Here is a 17,616-nt window from a genome sequence, read left to right on the forward strand (position 1 = left end):
CTTTTTTTTTTTCTTTAGAAAAAAAAAAAAAAAAGAGTCATAGTGATTAATTCACATTTACTGTTTACAAAAGAATAAATTCCACAGAATATCAATGCTTACAACAGCTTGTAATGAACACGCTACAAAGAGGCACTTGACATGACAAACTCTACTTTTCTTATCACAGAGAAAGAATCTTTATCATGAAATGAAATTATTTTATAGTCACCAAAACTGATTCAGTGAAGTGTTTTGCTGATTTCTATCTTACTTTGGTATGAATGGGTGTTCTGCATGCTGTGATAAAAATGGTCTTCCAGAAAGCAGTAAGTTACAAATTCCCACAACCTCAAAAAGGCAGATCCCCAGTTGATTTCAGTGAAGCAATGACACTTTATACTAGCTGAAGATCTGCCTTCATTTATTTACCTGAAGCCTTTATGCAGAAAGTTATATATCTGTGTACCTGTGGGAATTCTTGGAAAGCTCCCATGATTTCCTGATTCCTGTCAGAGGAACCGCCAACAACAATCAAAGGCCTGAAACAAGTATAAAAAATATTTTATTTTTAAAAGCAAACAAAATCCCCGCAAACAACACCACACACATCAAAAATCTGATTCTTAAGAGAGAGAGAGAGATATATATATATATTAGGACCCAATCCTGCCTATCGCTTAATGCTTCTTACAGAGATACTATGCACTGCCAGTTTCCATTGACCTCAATAGGAGTAGAGGGTGATCAGCACTTCATATCAGACTCTAAACAGCATTCATTTGCCAAAGAGTAAACTTTTTAGTATCCTTTAAGATATTACAGTTACATTTCTTCCACAGTGCACAGTCATTAGAATAAGGAATCTAGATAAGTCTCTTTCTCAAAGAGAAGTTAGAGAGCTGCAGACACTGAGTGTAGAGCCCTCTCCTGCACTGCAGATAAGTCATGCAGCAACACTTGGCCATACATTTTTCAGTGATTGCTATGCTTCTATCACATCAGATTTTTACAATGCACCTGAAGAACAGAGAGATCAGCAACATTTTAACATGTCCATAGATGCCCATGTTATTAGTTTAGTTCTATGTATAGTGAATGAGAGACACAGAGTGTATACAAGAGAATGTTCATGTGGGACAGATTCTTATAACCAGTGCTGTAAGTTACAAATGCCTTCCTCCCATGATGAACGAAAACTAGTTCATTCAATTTCTAGGTCAGTAAGATACTTTATAAGCTGTGAAATGATGAGTTAATATGAGGAGGCCACTTGATGGATCTGCTTGTTTCAGTAAGGTGAACTCCAGCATAGCACTCCATTAGCTTTTCAGGATTTTTCTTCAAAAACATTTTTCTCTGTAAATCCTTTCTATTGATTAGAGTATGCATAATAGGAGTACTTTAAAAGGCAAAACTAGAGATCCTCCAGTGCATAACTTCAATCCTGACCACCACTGAAATCTGGGGATATTTGGATCTAAATCTTAATTTCACAAGCAGGCCACTTCTCTACAGCGAGCCAAATTAAAACTTCTGATCCAATCTCGGCTTTCCAAAACTTTTGGAACACTGTAGCTTGGTCTCATCTCTAATAAAAATCCCCATGGAAAACAGATCTGAAGCATACAAAACAGCCACTTTTACTATTCAGGATGTCCTATTTTGTTGGGTGGTGGTACTTTCCTTTCCCTCTGAGTCATAAGATATAGACTGGCATCAGAAAAAGGATAAACTGTCCAGTTATTTCATTCGTCCATTTCAGGATGACAATTCCTATGCTACTTCCATTTAGCTTTTCCAAATTTCATCTATGATGAGGACTTTTAAAAAATGTTAACAAAAGTCTCTCAATATCGCAAATTAACGATTTAAAAAAAATACTCTACACTTAAAAAGACCCCGTCACCCCTGTACTTCATTTTGCATTTTAAAGCCATGAAGAAATGTGCTGCTGCTCTGGGATCCTGCAAAACCAGACAGTCCTCAGAAACATTTTTTTCCCCATAAATTAATTGTAAATTACTATGAGCATAATCCCATAAACGTTACCAAGAGTAGCACTTACTATTGTGAGCAGCCTAGCCGCAGTCAAGAGCGGGTTAGGCAGGGAGAATATCAAAGTTAATGGAACTATTCACATTACTGAGTATTATGCTCAGTAGTAAGTGTCTGTAGGATGAGACCTTTAGCTAAGCTGAAGAAACACTGATGCAACCACAGGTTACAGTAGCATTATGAAGTGCTGCTCTTATCTGTAGTTTAATCTTCTAATTGTCATGAGCCATAATACAATCTTTCATGGCAGCTACACCATGATAAAACTACATGCATTCAAAATGATGTTGACACAAACGCAGGGAATACTGCAAATCATTTTTAATAACGGATTATATTTTTTCTGAATGGAAGAAGAATTTAAAAGGTTTTCCTTCTTATAAGCATAATTTACAAGAGCTTCTTAAGTGTCTACTTTAATAGAGCTCACATAACAATTAGTAACAGGGTAGCAGACTCTCAGAAGGTATGTCTATTTGTAAAGAAACACCAACAACCCACCAGTAGCGAGTCTCAGAGCCTAGATCAAGTGACTTGGGCTCACACTATAGGGCTAAAGACAGCAGTGTAGGTTTTCCAGCTTCGGCTGGAGCCCAGGCTCTGAAACTCAGCAAAGAAGATGGTTCTCAAAGCCTGGTCTCCAGCCTGAGTAAGAACATCTACACTGCTATTTTTAGCTCCTTAGCGCAAGCCCAAAGCAGTTGACCCATGTCCGAGACTTGGTACTGTGTTTTGGGGGGGGGGGGGAGGCAGAGTAGACGTACCGCATGTGAAAGCCTGGCCTACTGAAGTAATAGGATTTCAGTGGAGCCAGGATTTTGCCCTCAGACTCTATGCTCAGATGTTACAACCTTGCAAGGTAACTACTGGCAAGTTGTACGGGCAGATGAATCCAGTTAATTCCAACCAGAACATTAAAGGTGTAGAACAGTCACTTCTTGTTGGAGGAAATTAGGACAGGGGGACCCTGGAGAGAAAACATAGGAACAGCCAAGCTCAGTGAGAAAAGCTTAGGCTGAGGTTTAAGGTATGTTATTATTTCTGAGTTACTAACACTAAATACATACATACATACAATAAATAAAGGGGGAGGGTGGCAGTTTGGACAATAATTCAGGGTCCGTATCTCTGCTGAAAAAGGGGATAGAGATTCAGGCCATGTCTACACTATGGGCAATACAGTGCCATCGCTATGCTGCTGTAATCCTATAGTGTAAACACAGACTACAGTGAAGGGTTCTTCCCCGCCCCCAATCTCTTCAAGAACTCCACCTCTCCAGTCGATAGTAGCATTATTCCATTGACCTAGCTGTGTCTACATCAGGGGTTATGTCGGCATAGCTATGGCACTCAGGGGTGTCGATTTTTCACCAATGAATGAGTGCATCTATTTCCATGACATCTACTGTACGTATGGGACAAAAACATAAGCATCTTGGACTAATGGTTAGTCAATTAGCGTATAGATTGATTGGATTCTCACTATACTATCAAATCTTCTGTAAAGCTAGAGGATAATCCACTTCCTCATCTTCTGCCAAGACTTCAGATTTGTGCAAGATTAAATCAGGTATCAACCACCAGTTTCAGCCAAATTGGATTTTCAGAGGGAAAGTGAAAACATCAGCTAAACATGTCTTATAAATTAACCAAAGTGCTATGAAAGCTTCTTCCTAGTGACCAAACTCATCAATTATTTAAAAGCAAAGTCACATCAGGATTTCTTTTGGTCAGGTAGTTTCACATATAAGCAAGTATCTGCAGCCAATTCTTACGTAAAAAGCAGTTTGGACCCTATCCAGTAAACTACAAAGTTTTCTTTCCATCAAATGATTCTGTTAGCATATACAAACACTGCTTCCTACATTGGAAAATCTTCTAAAGCAGTCACTATTTGCTCTTTGCCAGCCAGGTGTTTATTAACTTTATGGTCTGATGCATATGTACCTAGTGCTATGCGATCTTCTTAGCAAAAATGTTTTACATAACCATTCAGCAACTTTATTTTTATTCAAAGGCCAATTAATGTTGCCATGTTGAAGTGAAGACTTGTGGGGATACAAACTACTGCTGTTACACTTTTATCTTCATTTAATCCAACATTTAACTGTTCAACAACATGCACCAAAAACCAAACAAACATTTGGCTATTACACAGGCCAATTTGTTCACCTATGAAGGAAGGAAGTCATTAACCCAAAGGCATTTGTAAGCTTCTTTTCTGATTCAGAGCTGCTTCTACCCACTGCACCCATAACAGAAGACTGGTTACCATCTTGATTTTTACATGTATCTGGGTACATTACACAGGAAATAACTGGATTTTAGAGGACATATAATGTAGAAAGGCAGGATGATTTTTATCTCTGAAAATGAGAAAAATTAAACTAGATCAGCTGTCCTGAAGAAAAGTGAATTCACTTCTCATTTCCTATGACAGAAACTTTTTATTAAGTATCAAAAAAGGTAGAAATATCTCCAATGAAGAGCAATAAAGCAATAAAAATCTGAATATCAGTTTGGACAATGATTGTGCTAATACTTAGAATTTTTAAGACGAAATGTAGTACATTACCAGCAATTCATGTTCGCATTTGCCATCCCACCCAGAGCATGTATGAGACCTGGACCAGAAACCACAAGACATATTCCTGGTCTAGAGGTAAAATAGATCAGAAAGAAAGTGAAAAATACAGATCAAATACAGTACAAATAAGAATTAGAAAAATGCTCAACTTCAAGAATATTAAACGTTTAGAGAGCGACAGTCAAATTACATCATACAGATGGATGTACTTGGAGACAAAGATGCAGACTAGCAATCTAGGGCTAAGTCTACACTAGAAATGCTGCAGCTGTAGTTGTAGCGTAGACACTAGAGCAACAGAAAGAGTTCTGTTGCAGTAGTAAATCCCCCTCTCAGAGAGGTGGTAGCTAGGAAGAATTCTTACATCGACCTAGCGCTCTCTATACTGGAGCTTAGGTCAGTTTAATTACATCTCTCAGGGGTCTGAATTTTTCACACCCCAAGTGGTGTAGCTGGCTGGACCTAACTTTCTAGTGTAGACCAGTCCTAGGATTCACTTTTAACCATATCCTCTTCATGAAAAAAAAAAAAAAGAACAAAAAAACCATGTGGACATGATATGAAAGTAGTTTACTTCAAGTGCAGCCTGCATGAGTTGCAAAGCTGTAGTTAGCTCAGGACCGCATAACCTATGCCCTGGTGATCAAAAAGCTCCATTATCGTAACTGCCTTTAATCACATCTGCTTCATCACCGGCAGCCTAGTATTTGGAAGACAGCGGGAGGTTTAGTCCCTGGCTCGAGCTACCATGATCATACTGTGCTCACCCAGGGTTTCCTGCATTGGTTGCCTCTAAAGGATTGATTTGACACTGCTGATATTTAAAAGTCTTAATGATGTAGATCCAGGGAGTATCCAAGACATTCCCTTGAATCTCAGCCTGATGAGTTTGCATGTTCAAGCTACCCTCTTTTTAAGAGTCTCCATCACAGAACATGGAAATGTAAGTGGCGGATATTAGGGTGAGGAATTTGTGCTCCCTGAAATCTGTCTCATTTCTTTTCACTTTTAAAATCCTAAACATTTTGTATTCTAGAAGATGTTTTGTTTAACTTTACCACTACTAGCCTTATATTTATGACTTTTCTCTCTCCATTTTGCCTTCTCTCTCCATCTCGTTGTCAGATGTCCATGATTAAATTACAGTTATTTTTTAAGATTTTAGTAGTTTTAAATGTATGTATTTTAAATTGTTTATTAAAATACATAGCATCCGGAGGACATCAATAGACAGTGAGGAGGGTAGGATGTATACAGAATACTGGACCCTTTACAAAATAATTCCATGCACAAAGCTACATCAAGACAATATTAATATGAACAGTTAAAGGGACAGTATTAACCTAAAAATATCATTTTGTCTGTTTTCTTTTTTAAGCCTACAGTTGTTAAAAGTAACACAGACACTATAACTGGAAAAAGGAGTGTGGTTATTTTCTCAATTTTACAGCACTATGTCTAGTTGGTTTCACTCTTATAATCAATCCTCTAACTTTATACATGTGTGTGTGTGTGTGGGGGAGGGAATTGACACAGAGGACAGATTTTTTTTTTTTTTTTTAATAAGGAAACAATTATAAAAAAAATTGCAGAGGAAATCAGGAGCATCAACAGCACATGAAAACACCTTTTAATTCATATTTGAAGTTAACAGTGTCCCCTTAAACACTTTGGCCACATTTTCCATTCCACGCGAATCCTGCTCAACGAGGAGGGGCGGATCAAAGGAAGGTGGCATAAAGACATCTTTGTGCTTTCCCTATTTTCAGCCCATCCTCAACATTAGTAAAAACAGCCTTTAACTATGCTTGGCTATAAGTTAACAGTCCTTAAGGGGCCATTCTTGTAGCACAGAACAGCTAGAGCAGGGTAGGCAATCTATGGCACGCGTACCGAAGGCGGCATGTGAGCTGATTTTCAGTGGCACTCACGCTGCCTGGGTCCTGGCCACCAATCCAGGGGGCTCTGCATTTTAATTTAATTTTAAATGAAGTTTCTTAAGGGTTTTAAAATGTTTATTTACTGTGCATACAACAATAGTTTAGTTATATATTATAGACTTATAGAAAGAGATCTTCTAAAAACATTAAAATATATTACAGATACGCAAAACCTTAAATTAGAGTGAATAAATGAAGACTCGGTACACCACTTCTGAAAGGTTGCTGACCCCTAAGCTAGAGTATGGTAGCAATCTGGCCCTGCCCCCTACAACAGTGGCTATTGGATTGTGGTGGGGAGAGTCATCAAAGAGCCATTACGCTGGCATTATGCTGTGCTGGAACATTTTTTATGGCAGTGGTAGAGTGGCCAGTTCCATTAGCTTTACAGACCCTTTACATGGCAAAACAGAAAATTGGGCTCTTTATTAACAACATTTATTCAGAGAAGAAAAACCAAACTATCAACATTTCATGTCATATTCTAACTCTGAAATGGACAAAGGTGTAGCAGATCTCCCATACAAAGAGAAAGACACAGCACATCTCCCATATTGCAACAAACGGTGGTAGCTTTAGTTTTGACTATTTTTATATGAGTGTATTGGGCTTATGGTTTTGCACTAGTATTTGGAGGTTAAAAAAAAAGTAACAAGAAAAAGTAATAAGACTGGTAATACTGTCTCTCTCCTAGTGAGACTTCACCACTCAATTTGTGCATGTCACTGTTCCTGCGCTGTGAGTCACATCGACACCAAAGCTGATACAGCAGTGAACCGCTCTAGATTTATGTAGCATGACAGCATCTCCATGAAATATCACGAAGCTTGTGTAAGTGCTAACCTTACACAGTTTTGAGTGCAGAGCTTAATCACTGACTTAATTTTTATTAATACAGCAGGGTCACGTGCCATGCATGTTCTAAATACTAGTGATATTACTGTGCCCCTCTCCCAAACTGAAAAGAAATTCATGTGGCCATTTTTAACTTGGATGCAAGTTTAAAGAAACAAAAATGTTGGTGGGTTTCTGTACATGAAAATAGTCTTATCTGAGGTAACTAAATCGGCTAACAGAGATGGTGCATTTTTTAGCATATAGTTCTTTTATCTGAAACAGTAAATTAATCTATAATATATGGAGATATACCTATCTCATAGAACTGGAAGGGACCTTGAAAGGTCATCAAGTCCAACCCCCTGCCTTCACTAGCAGGACCAAGTACTGAGGTTGCCCCAGATCCCTAAATGGCCCCCTCAAGGGCTGAACTCACAATCCTGCTTTTAGCAGGCCTATGCTCAAACCACTGAGCTATTCCTCGCCCACACTGACCTTACTTCCATTCATCAATGGATAATTCACTAGTGGCTAAATCTCAGCTCTTAGGTTAAGGAAGTTAATAGATGCAAAGTTAAATTCAAAATGATACACAGAAGGTAAATGCACTCAATCTGTGTAAATATAGTTATAGCTATGCACTTCTCTTGTGCCATTTCAAAGAGGTACCCTTTGTCTTTACAGTCTTACTCCATTTGCTTTAACTTATACATCAGTTCCAAAAACAGAACAGAAAATGCTCTAGCTCAAACAATTCCTGTGGTTTATATAAAATAAATATTCAGCTTACTTTCCTGTCAGGTACCCAACAGCAGAGGCAGCATAGCAAGCCTGTTGAAGAGAACATAAAGTTATTTACACATATCCACATTTCAGCCTCTCCACATATCAAAACTTTAAATCATAAATTTTAAATTAAATAGCAGCTTAAACATAAGAATTGTTCTGATTAATGGATCTTACACTAAGGAGGTAACATCCCATAGCCATCCCTTCCAAAGGGACATGAGTAAGGGTGCGTTGCATACACTATTAAACATGACATTCCCAAGGGTCTGCAAATACCCTTTAGCTAGGGGTCTGTAGCCAAAGGCTGAGTGACCACACACAACCTTTTACAGAAACAAGAATCCTCCTTTTCCCTCCAGGCTCTTCTTCCTCATGCTCATTCATGTCATGGAGGTTAATGACATTTACTTTTTTCAATCTCCTTTTTTCGTGTTCTTGCCTGCTATTGCGTCAGGATATTGTATGAATAGAATCTGTAAGACGGGTTTTAAAATAGGAGACATTAAAATGATCACTTTCGCCTAAAGGCCTAATCAGCTGAAACTGCTGGAAAACAGGTCTTCCCAACTGAACTTCTACTGTCTTAGAGGCTCAGTGGTTGGCAGTGGGACATAAACAGGAAAGGCAACTAACAGGAGGGTATAAAAGTCACATCAACTAGATATCCTTAGACTCAGTGAGCCAAACCCAGAAATTATGTGTAAGGAGATTTAAATTACACGTTGGTAAGCAGATACAAATCCAAGGGAGTGTAAATTACAAAGAGAGGGCCAGAGGTGGTGTAGGTTTCACAACTTAGACTCTGATGAATTTGGCCTAGTCTTTTGTGTATAGCAGTGCTCCTTGGAACAATGAGTCCAGAAAATTGTCAAAATGCCCCTCCCTTACCCTCAGACTCTTTTTTGATGCCATGATAAATCTGGGCTCCTTTTGTATTTTTTTAAGTTGCTTTTTTGGCCACAGATGAACTGGTCATGCAGTAAACATATGGGATTTACTATAACAACAATAAGCATTTACATCTTGTATTCCTCAATGGGGATTGGGGAACTTGACAGAAAATAATTGCAGAATATGTTCTACAGTTTGTACATTTCATAAATCTTTTACAAGGAAATGAGAAAAATGTAACTGAACTGTCATCAATTTCTTGAGTATTAATGTGACATGAATTTTTCCTCTCCTGCTGAAAACATGTCGATGTACAAATGTTTACAGAAGACATTTGGAGTGTGTGTTCCATTAACAAGGGTCTTTGTACCTGAGAAGCTGGGTATCATGGTAACAACATATTTTCTAAATGAGTGGCAAAATAAACAGCACATAAAATACTACTTCAGATACAGTGATTACCTTTAAAATATTCACAGTTTTGCTTTTTCAAGTGGATAGCGTTGCCAGTGCTACCTGTACTAAGTACGGGTAATACTGTGAACATCATTGTGATGGCAATTGTAAAGATTTTATGGTGAACACTGTACACAACTTAGTATAGGCCAAGGCACTTTCCTTTTCACAAAAAACAACAAAATAAACAAGTGACTGCACTCATGTTATATATTAACTTAAATATTAGAGCTGAACAAAATTTTTGCAACAAATAGTATATTTGCAGAAAAATACATTTTTGGGGCAACAAAACTATTCACAATTTGGGCCAAATTCAGCAAATGGTTTCAGCTGAAAAAAAAAATGGATTTTTTTTTTTTTAAATTTTGACCATGCTGAAACAAAATATTTTGACTTTTCATTTTGAAATTTAGCTATTTTTTAAAAGTTAAAAATGCCCCAAAATGATGGAGAGGCAGCAGGGCCAAATTTGAGTGAAACTGTAACCCCATGTGGCAGGTCGCAACACTCGACGCAGCAGGCCACTGATGCCGGTGAATGTGGGGTAGAGTCATTCTCCAAACACCCCCAGCCCCACGCCCCTCCGCACCCGGCTGAGAAAAGTTATTCCTGGGGGAATTCTGTGTCACTGTGCATGCGCAGAATTCATGTCCCCTGCAGATTTCTTTGCTTCCCTGCAGAAAAATGACTTCTGCCAGGGAAGAAAAGGGCAGCTGCAAAAGTGGTCACATGCCCCTTCCTGGCAGCATAGGCAGGTTGGTTCAGGTGCCTGGAGCAGCCAGTAAAGATGTAAATCAGTGGGAGGGGAGGAAAAGGGAGCTGGACAGTTCTGTGTGTGTGAGAGAGACACTCTGTCCCTCTCCCTCGCTACTGCAGCATGCTCAGTGTGGAGGAGGGCTTTGGGGAGTTTCTGAGGAGGCAAGCGTGGGACAGGCTCTATCCCCCCAAGGAGAGCAGAATGCAGTAGCCTGCCTGCTTAGTGAATTGTTCCCATTGTCTTTATGAATTCCCTCAGGAGTATAAAACAAGTGTAAGAGTTAAGGCTCCTTTACATTGCCAGAGTGCTGTAAAGGACAGTATGGCCTTATAAATGCTTATGTTGCTTTAGTGATTATAACTGGTCTAACTTTTTGGACTAAAAAAATTTCTTATCAAAATACGTTCTCTGAACTGTTTTCTAATTCCTTTTCTGGAGATGGTCAGTAGCCAACATAAATTGTGAGTTTGATTCCCTGGTCCTCACTTGCTCTTCAGTTGCCTATGATGTAACACTGAGCATATGACTGCATATATTTGTTGACTAATAACTAGAAATAAAGGGTGCAACTTATCTACATTACTATTAGGCATGGGGATTTGGGGATTTCCTCTAGTGCTCCTCACTTTCATTTTCCATCCACTGTAGTGTAGTTTAAATAAAAATACCAAAATAATTGAAACCAGAGTGATTATATTGCATTATTTAGATAAATAAAATATGCAGAATTTTAAATATTTTGGTGCAGAATCCCCCAGGAGTAGAGAAAAGTGTCTGTTAGCCTAGGGCTCAGTGATGGGTTAATCCAGTCCTGATGATCGCTCTCTATAAATAGATCAAGGGGTAAACACGAGGCACAAGAACAAATGGGTATAAACTGACCATAAATAAATTCAGGCTTGAAATTAGAAAGTTTTTAACCATCAAGGAGTGAGGTTTTGGAATAGCTTTGCAATTGAGTTGCTGGTGCAAACAATTTAATTAGTTTTAAGAGAAAATTGGACAATTAATTCCAATTAATAGTCTAGATTAATAGAGAATCCTTGAAATGAATAAAACATAAAAAGCCTCCAAGAAGAAAAGGATCAAAGAAATTTCTTATACCCGGTTGCCATCTACAGAAACAGAACAGTGCCCTATGACAAGGGTCTGATAGAAATAAGAGGGTCAGCCCTCTTCAGTAATCACAAAAACCAGGTATAGAACTGAGTTCAGTGGATGGGACCTCAGAGAGTTTGGTGGTTTCAGAAAAGAAGGTGTTGAACCCATAAAGAGCTACCAGACACTTGGACCAGACATGTGGCCAGCTCTCCCCTATCCCAAGGGTAACTAGGATTGAGCAGAAGTTGGGAGATTTCAATTCAGAGACTCTATGTTCTTTAGTATGTAAGTAACTGAAAGGTACCTTGTTGACTCTGCACTCTTTCTAATCAGACCTCAAAGAACCATTTCTTGTATTTCAACTAAATGGCATTATATGCTTGTTATTCCTTTGTATATCAAAGTAAATTGGCCTCAGCGCACCTCAAACAATAACTTTAGTTCATTACTTTTGATGTATTCAACTAGTCCCTTTCAAATTAAATACCAGAAACAGCAGAGAGTACATTTGTAAGAGTGCCTTAAGTCAAGGTGCATCCTCATTCCCTGGAGAATCACAAACTGCAATAAATTTTAGTCCTTTAGTATCTCTCTGATAAGTGATGATTATAAGTAAATGTAATAAGAAATCTTGGTGATTTATAGTCTTCTATGATATAGCTGCTGGGCCCCCAACGCTGGTCTACATCAATCACTTGCAAGACTGCATGCGTATTTTGTGTTCAGTAAATGACCGGAACATTTGGCGTATCTACATTTGATCTAAAAAACTACTGATTATATATTTGCATGGTTCTTGATGAATTAATACTCTTGTTGATTGGCTAAGAATAACTAAAGTTTCCTGTTTTGAGAAACACTGTCCAAGTTTCAAGTTGACCTGAGAAGAACCCAGTGTTAAAATTAGTAAGTTATCACTCTCCGAGCTTAATAAAAAGCAGTTATCCTAATTAAATATCATTCACATGTTGGCTTTAATATTTATTTAATTGACAAATCTAATTATTTTTTAGATTTTACCTTTAAAACCTAACTGGCACCTGGGCAAAATCATTAAACTGACTCCCATTAACGCTTATGCTATAGAGTTGCAATAAGGAAACAGAAATGTTCCTCATATAGGAATGTTTTGATGTGCTCCATTCATGTGGCTGGTGCAGGAGGTCACTGGGACAGAACAAATATGCTACCAATGGAAAGAGAAACGTGACCCACTACAGAGTCATTTTTCTTAATCACACTGAAAACAAGGCCCAAAACAACGCAGGATCAGATGTTCATCTATTGGCACCTCTACAAGAAAGGTATAGCAAGAGCTCAGAGAAAAGGAAATTTGAAATGATGGGCATAACACTTTGCAAACATTTGAAGGAATTAATGATAACAGGGTGGTGGTGGGTGGGGGCTAACAAAGAAAAATGAATGAAATTAAGAAAAAGGAACATTTAGGCTAAATGTGAGGATAAACTGACAGTGAAATATGTAAGACTGTAGAAAGGTCTCCAAAAGGAAGCGATTGAAATCATTGCCTGCTATGTTTAAAACTACAGTGCACAGAACACTAGAAAATGTATTAGAGAGAACAACTGTGTACATACAGGGAGATGGACCAAGTGACCTAATAAGTCTTTTCCATTTCTAATTTCTATTAATGGGACCCTGGAACACAAACTCCAGGAACACTCACCAGTAAAACAAAGGTCACTTATGACTAAGGCTAAGATTTTGTCACAGATATTTTCAATATAAAAAGTCATGAACAGGACACAGGCAATAACGAAAAATTCATGGACACCCATGAATGGTTGTGACGTTCCCCTCTGATGTTATCTGGACCGATGATCTGCTAGGTCACTCCAATTCTTGACTCTGGCAGCCAGTCTTACACTGCTTTGCTGTGAGAACCCCCACTCACGGCCTCTGGGCTGTTCACACACGGCCTCTGGCATGTAAGTTGCTCCTTGGAGTGTGCAACCGAATGACACTAGCCAATATCTCTGGTCCCAGACACAACCCTAGGAACCTCCATTTGCAGTGTCCAGTTTTGTCCGCTGGACACTGCAAGCTTATATGAGTTCATCAATTTAACAAAGAAATTGGTATGTACCAGGCTTGTTATCCCAAGAGGAATCTCTGAAATGCTTCAAACCAAACACACTGCTTCAGGTAAAACAAACAAACAGATCTATTAACTGCAAAGATAGATTTTAAGTGATAGTCAGAAAGTCAGAGTGGTTACCAAAAGAAAAGAAAATAAGCACGCAGTCTAAACTCTCAACCCAGTTAGACTGGGTAACATCTAGATTAAGCATTTTTTCTCACGCCACTGGATATTGCAGTCCTTAATATACAGGTTTGTTCCTTAAACCTGGGCCAATCTCCTCTGCTGGGAGTCTTGTCTTGTTCTCAGCATCTTAGTTGCTTTCAGTGAAGGTGGGGGACAGGAGAAGGGCCCAATATGTGTCCACTCTGTCTGTTTTATACCTTCAGTGCATGTGCTTGGGGAGCACAAGTCCATGTATGTCTGAGGGACATTGCTGAGTATCTCGAAAAAGGCTTGAGCAATTCCCCTGGTGTGGCCTCATGCAGGTGAATCATTGCATTGTAGCTCCCTCGCTGGACAATGGCTGTTGATGGATTGTTTGACACACCGCCAGGGCATTGGTTACTTTCCTTGCTGTTGCCTCTGGGGAGCTAATATCTGGCTGATTCACCAATTTACAGCTTGTTTTAGTGACCACCATACAACACAATTCTCTTAACTTTATATGCATTAATGATACACATATATGGATAGAGAAATGACTTTCAGCAGATCATAACCTTTCCCCTGATACATATAAAGCATGCCTTGTAAGGTAAGATCACCATTATATGAAAATGAGGATTATGGGGGTTACAGCATGCTCCCCCAAGGTATAGAATGTCACACCAATCCTTGACTTTTACTAAAAATATTCATGACAAAATGGGGAGCTTGGGCATCTGCCAGTGGGCTGGGAGCTCCAGGGTCCCCCCCCTCTGCTGGTAGCTCCAAGCCGTGAGGGTCCCCCCTTGCCACCAGCAGAGGCAGGGGTTCCCCACATCTCCCTGCCTCAGCAGACGGCTGAAGTCACAGAGGTCTTTGGAAGTCACGGATTCCTTGACTTCCGTAACTAAATCACAGCCCTACTTATGACCCCTATCTTAGGGCTGATTAAAACTGCTGCAGGACTTGGGAACTCCAACAAGTACAGAGCCTCAGGTTCCAGTTCTGCTGAACTCCTGAGTTCCAAAAGCATGAAGCTAAGCTTCTGTGTTACTGCACTCCTGTTGAGTTTGGGTACTCTATTGCTAGCTCTTGATTACCAAAACCATAGATTTTATGAGTGTTTCAGGTGCCCATGAAAGGCATTTGTAAAGCAGAGATTCAACTGCAAAACATATAGCTAATATGAAAATAAAAGGAAGGATGACTAGTCCACAAGATATTTACTTACAGCTTGTTCATTTCTCATTCCTATATATTTTATTCCAATTGCTTGGGCTGCAATTGCAATTTCAGTCACTGGAATACCAACAATACCAAACATATATTCAATGTTCTGAAACGAGAATTTAAAAAATCGTAATTATTTCCAAAATTGATGCACAATGATCAGATCTCTAACGTTGCTTCTGTGTAGCGTGCCTATCTTAAATCCCAATAAAGTGCACAATCACATAAAAGCAAAGTAGTGGTTGAAGTGCAATACCACCACATCAAGATCTCAAGAAAAAGATAGGCATCACTTATGCATATTGCTTGTTCTCAGGTAGCATGTCATTACAATCAATCCTTTACATTTTGGTCTCAAAAAACAAGGTTTCTATTATAAATATTTTCCTTTTAAACAATTAACTTTCCACCCCCCACCAAACAATATTTTAAATTGGCATTTCAATAGTAATTCAAATATAAGATTACTAGCATGTTCTTAACAAATACAGAGGTCAGTTGTGAATAAAAGTATAACAAGAAAATTTATGAGGGAAAAACATCACTTCAGGCAAACACTAATATACAATCCAACCCTTCTGTATCCATACAGTATAGGGTGGGAGAACAGTTTCAAGAGATTCCAGGTCTTGTACCAAACTGGTTATTTATTTCCTTCATAATAGACAAGAAAGTTCTTCTATCCTGGTTGTTATGTTTGGTCTAAAATTTAAAATCACTGTGTAGTCAGGCACAGATTTCCCTATTATAGAACTGAAGCCAAACACTGTGTTTTCTGGTTGGTTGACAAAGTCTTTCCCCTCCCCTTAGTGGGGAAATGCATTTAGTAAGCCCTTAACAGAAAGGCAACAAACAGAGTGCTTGTGTCACAGTCAAACTACAGCAAGTAAAGGATTCATAACAAAATCAAAATTTGTATGTGAACTGAGAAGGGAGGAGGCTGGGGGTGCTGAACTGATAAAGACTGAACAAATGGGGTGCGGGTAGTGGGGCTGAACTGATGGCGTGTGGCACTGATGGGGGACGAGGGCAGTTGAAATAACGGCCGTGGGGCAAAGGTTAGATGGGGCTAAAATTGCTGGACAGAGGATGAGTAGATGTGTGGTTGAGAGGTCCTTCAAAATGGGCCCAAATTACCTTACTCAGTGAATCTGGGCAAGCCAATAACACTACTTGTCCAAAAACCAAAAGAGAGACCAACACCCCAGCTCCCTTCCCACAGCTTTTTTTTTTTTTTAAATAACCTCATGATTTTTTCCATCTCTTCAGAGGGTTTGACTCATGATTTTTGATCTCTTGCAGCTGGCAATACTGGCGTGTCTCTGCTCCCATCTCATTTGGGCTTCCCAGTTCACAGTATGTTAGGGAAGTACTCTGGCTTTGCTGCAGTTAGCAGGATACTTTACCCGGGATAAACTGATAACCAATAAACGGTGGCTGTATGCTGATGTAAGTTAGGTCAATATCATTTTGTACTGTAGACAAGGCCCAAGAGGCAGGGAGTGGGCAGGCTGATAATTCAGGAAAGCTGTAAAACTGGCAGTAAAGGTCTCTCTGCATGAGAGCAAAACAACATTTCCAAGTTACATTAGCCTCTGCACAATGACACAACTAGCTCAGATTATTTTAAACTGTATATATACACAGACATTAACAGAGGGTTTCAATCTAAAACAGATTACAGGAAAAGCACATGCCCTTAGTTTGCTGGTTATGAGTTTATCCCTAGGTAAAGTATCAGGCTAACGGCAGCAAAGGCATGATACTTTCCTATTGTATTGTGAACTGGGAAGCCCAAATGAGACTGAGCAGAGGGATGCCAGTATTGCTAGCTGCAAGAGATCTAAACTGATCAAACCCACACAAAACATGCCTATCTGAACAACTCGGTCAAGGCACTGGACTGTTGCAGTTCCAGGGCTAGTTGCTCAACCATTTTACCAATGGTAAAATTATATTCCTCCCACCCTTTGCCTGCTCCTCTCTCTGGACTGTCTGAGTGCATTGGCCATGCACGCGGTGCCGCGCTGTAATGCCAACAACACTAACTCCCTTGGCTGCCTTCCACTGCGGCCCCCTGGACGTCTTCACGCCACCAAGGCGAGGGTCTCAGCGTGCAACTGGCTCCCAGGAGCTGGGCAAAGCTTAGCCACTGCTCCAACTCTGAGAACACAGGGGTCCTCCCCAGCACTTGCCACTTTCTGCTGCCTGGGAGGGGGGCGACAGCACCGCGCGCGCACACACACTCCCTCCCACAGAGCCACCTGCTTGGGGGCTGGTTTCGAAGCCGCATCACAAAGGTGCCAACGCAGAGCGCTAACTACTAGACCACGCGCCATGACCCTTCCGACTCCCCGTAGAGGACTGATTTCCGGTTCCTGTCGAGGGTCAGGCGTGAACACTCTTACTTGTGTCTTAAGGGCCTCGGCGATGAGCTGAGCCCCGCTGACACAGTCTTCCTCCGCAGCGCCGTGGAGAGCCATGGCTGTTATCCCGCTCGCTCGGAAACAGTCGGCATTTAACACCAGCCAACAAGCGCCCAGCAGCCCAAGACCGCCCCGGGGCAAAGGTGCTGTAACTTCCAACCAATCAGCAAAGTCTTTCCCTCTGATTGACACTTACTGCACCCGCCCTGTGTGACGGTAAAAGGAATCTGTGGGCGGGGCCTATTGGTTGGCTGGGGTGGATACGCTCCGTGCAGTGCACGAGGCGGAGGCTTGAACCAAAGGCTGTCGATTGG

At 40.0% G+C, this 17,616-nt stretch overlaps 1 protein-coding gene across 1 annotated transcript in view; it reads right to left on the minus strand.

The window, feature by feature from the left end:
* Nucleotides 1-17,456, minus strand: part of HACL1 (2-hydroxyacyl-CoA lyase 1) — a 39,727-nt gene extending 22,271 nt beyond the window's left edge. Inside the window, 5 exon segments of the mRNA XM_075062428.1 lie at nucleotides 412-521; nucleotides 4,613-4,693; nucleotides 8,192-8,232; nucleotides 14,878-14,982; nucleotides 17,285-17,456. Coding sequence (XP_074918529.1) covers nucleotides 412-521; nucleotides 4,613-4,693; nucleotides 8,192-8,232; nucleotides 14,878-14,982; nucleotides 17,285-17,359 — 412 coding nt within the window. The 5' untranslated portion in view covers nucleotides 17,360-17,456.
* Between the last annotated feature and the right edge of the window lie 160 nt (nucleotides 17,457-17,616).

The sequence above is a fragment of the Chelonoidis abingdonii genome, chromosome 2, assembly GCF_003597395.2.
Source record: "Chelonoidis abingdonii isolate Lonesome George chromosome 2, CheloAbing_2.0, whole genome shotgun sequence".
Taxonomy (NCBI): Eukaryota; Metazoa; Chordata; order Testudines; family Testudinidae; genus Chelonoidis; species Chelonoidis abingdonii.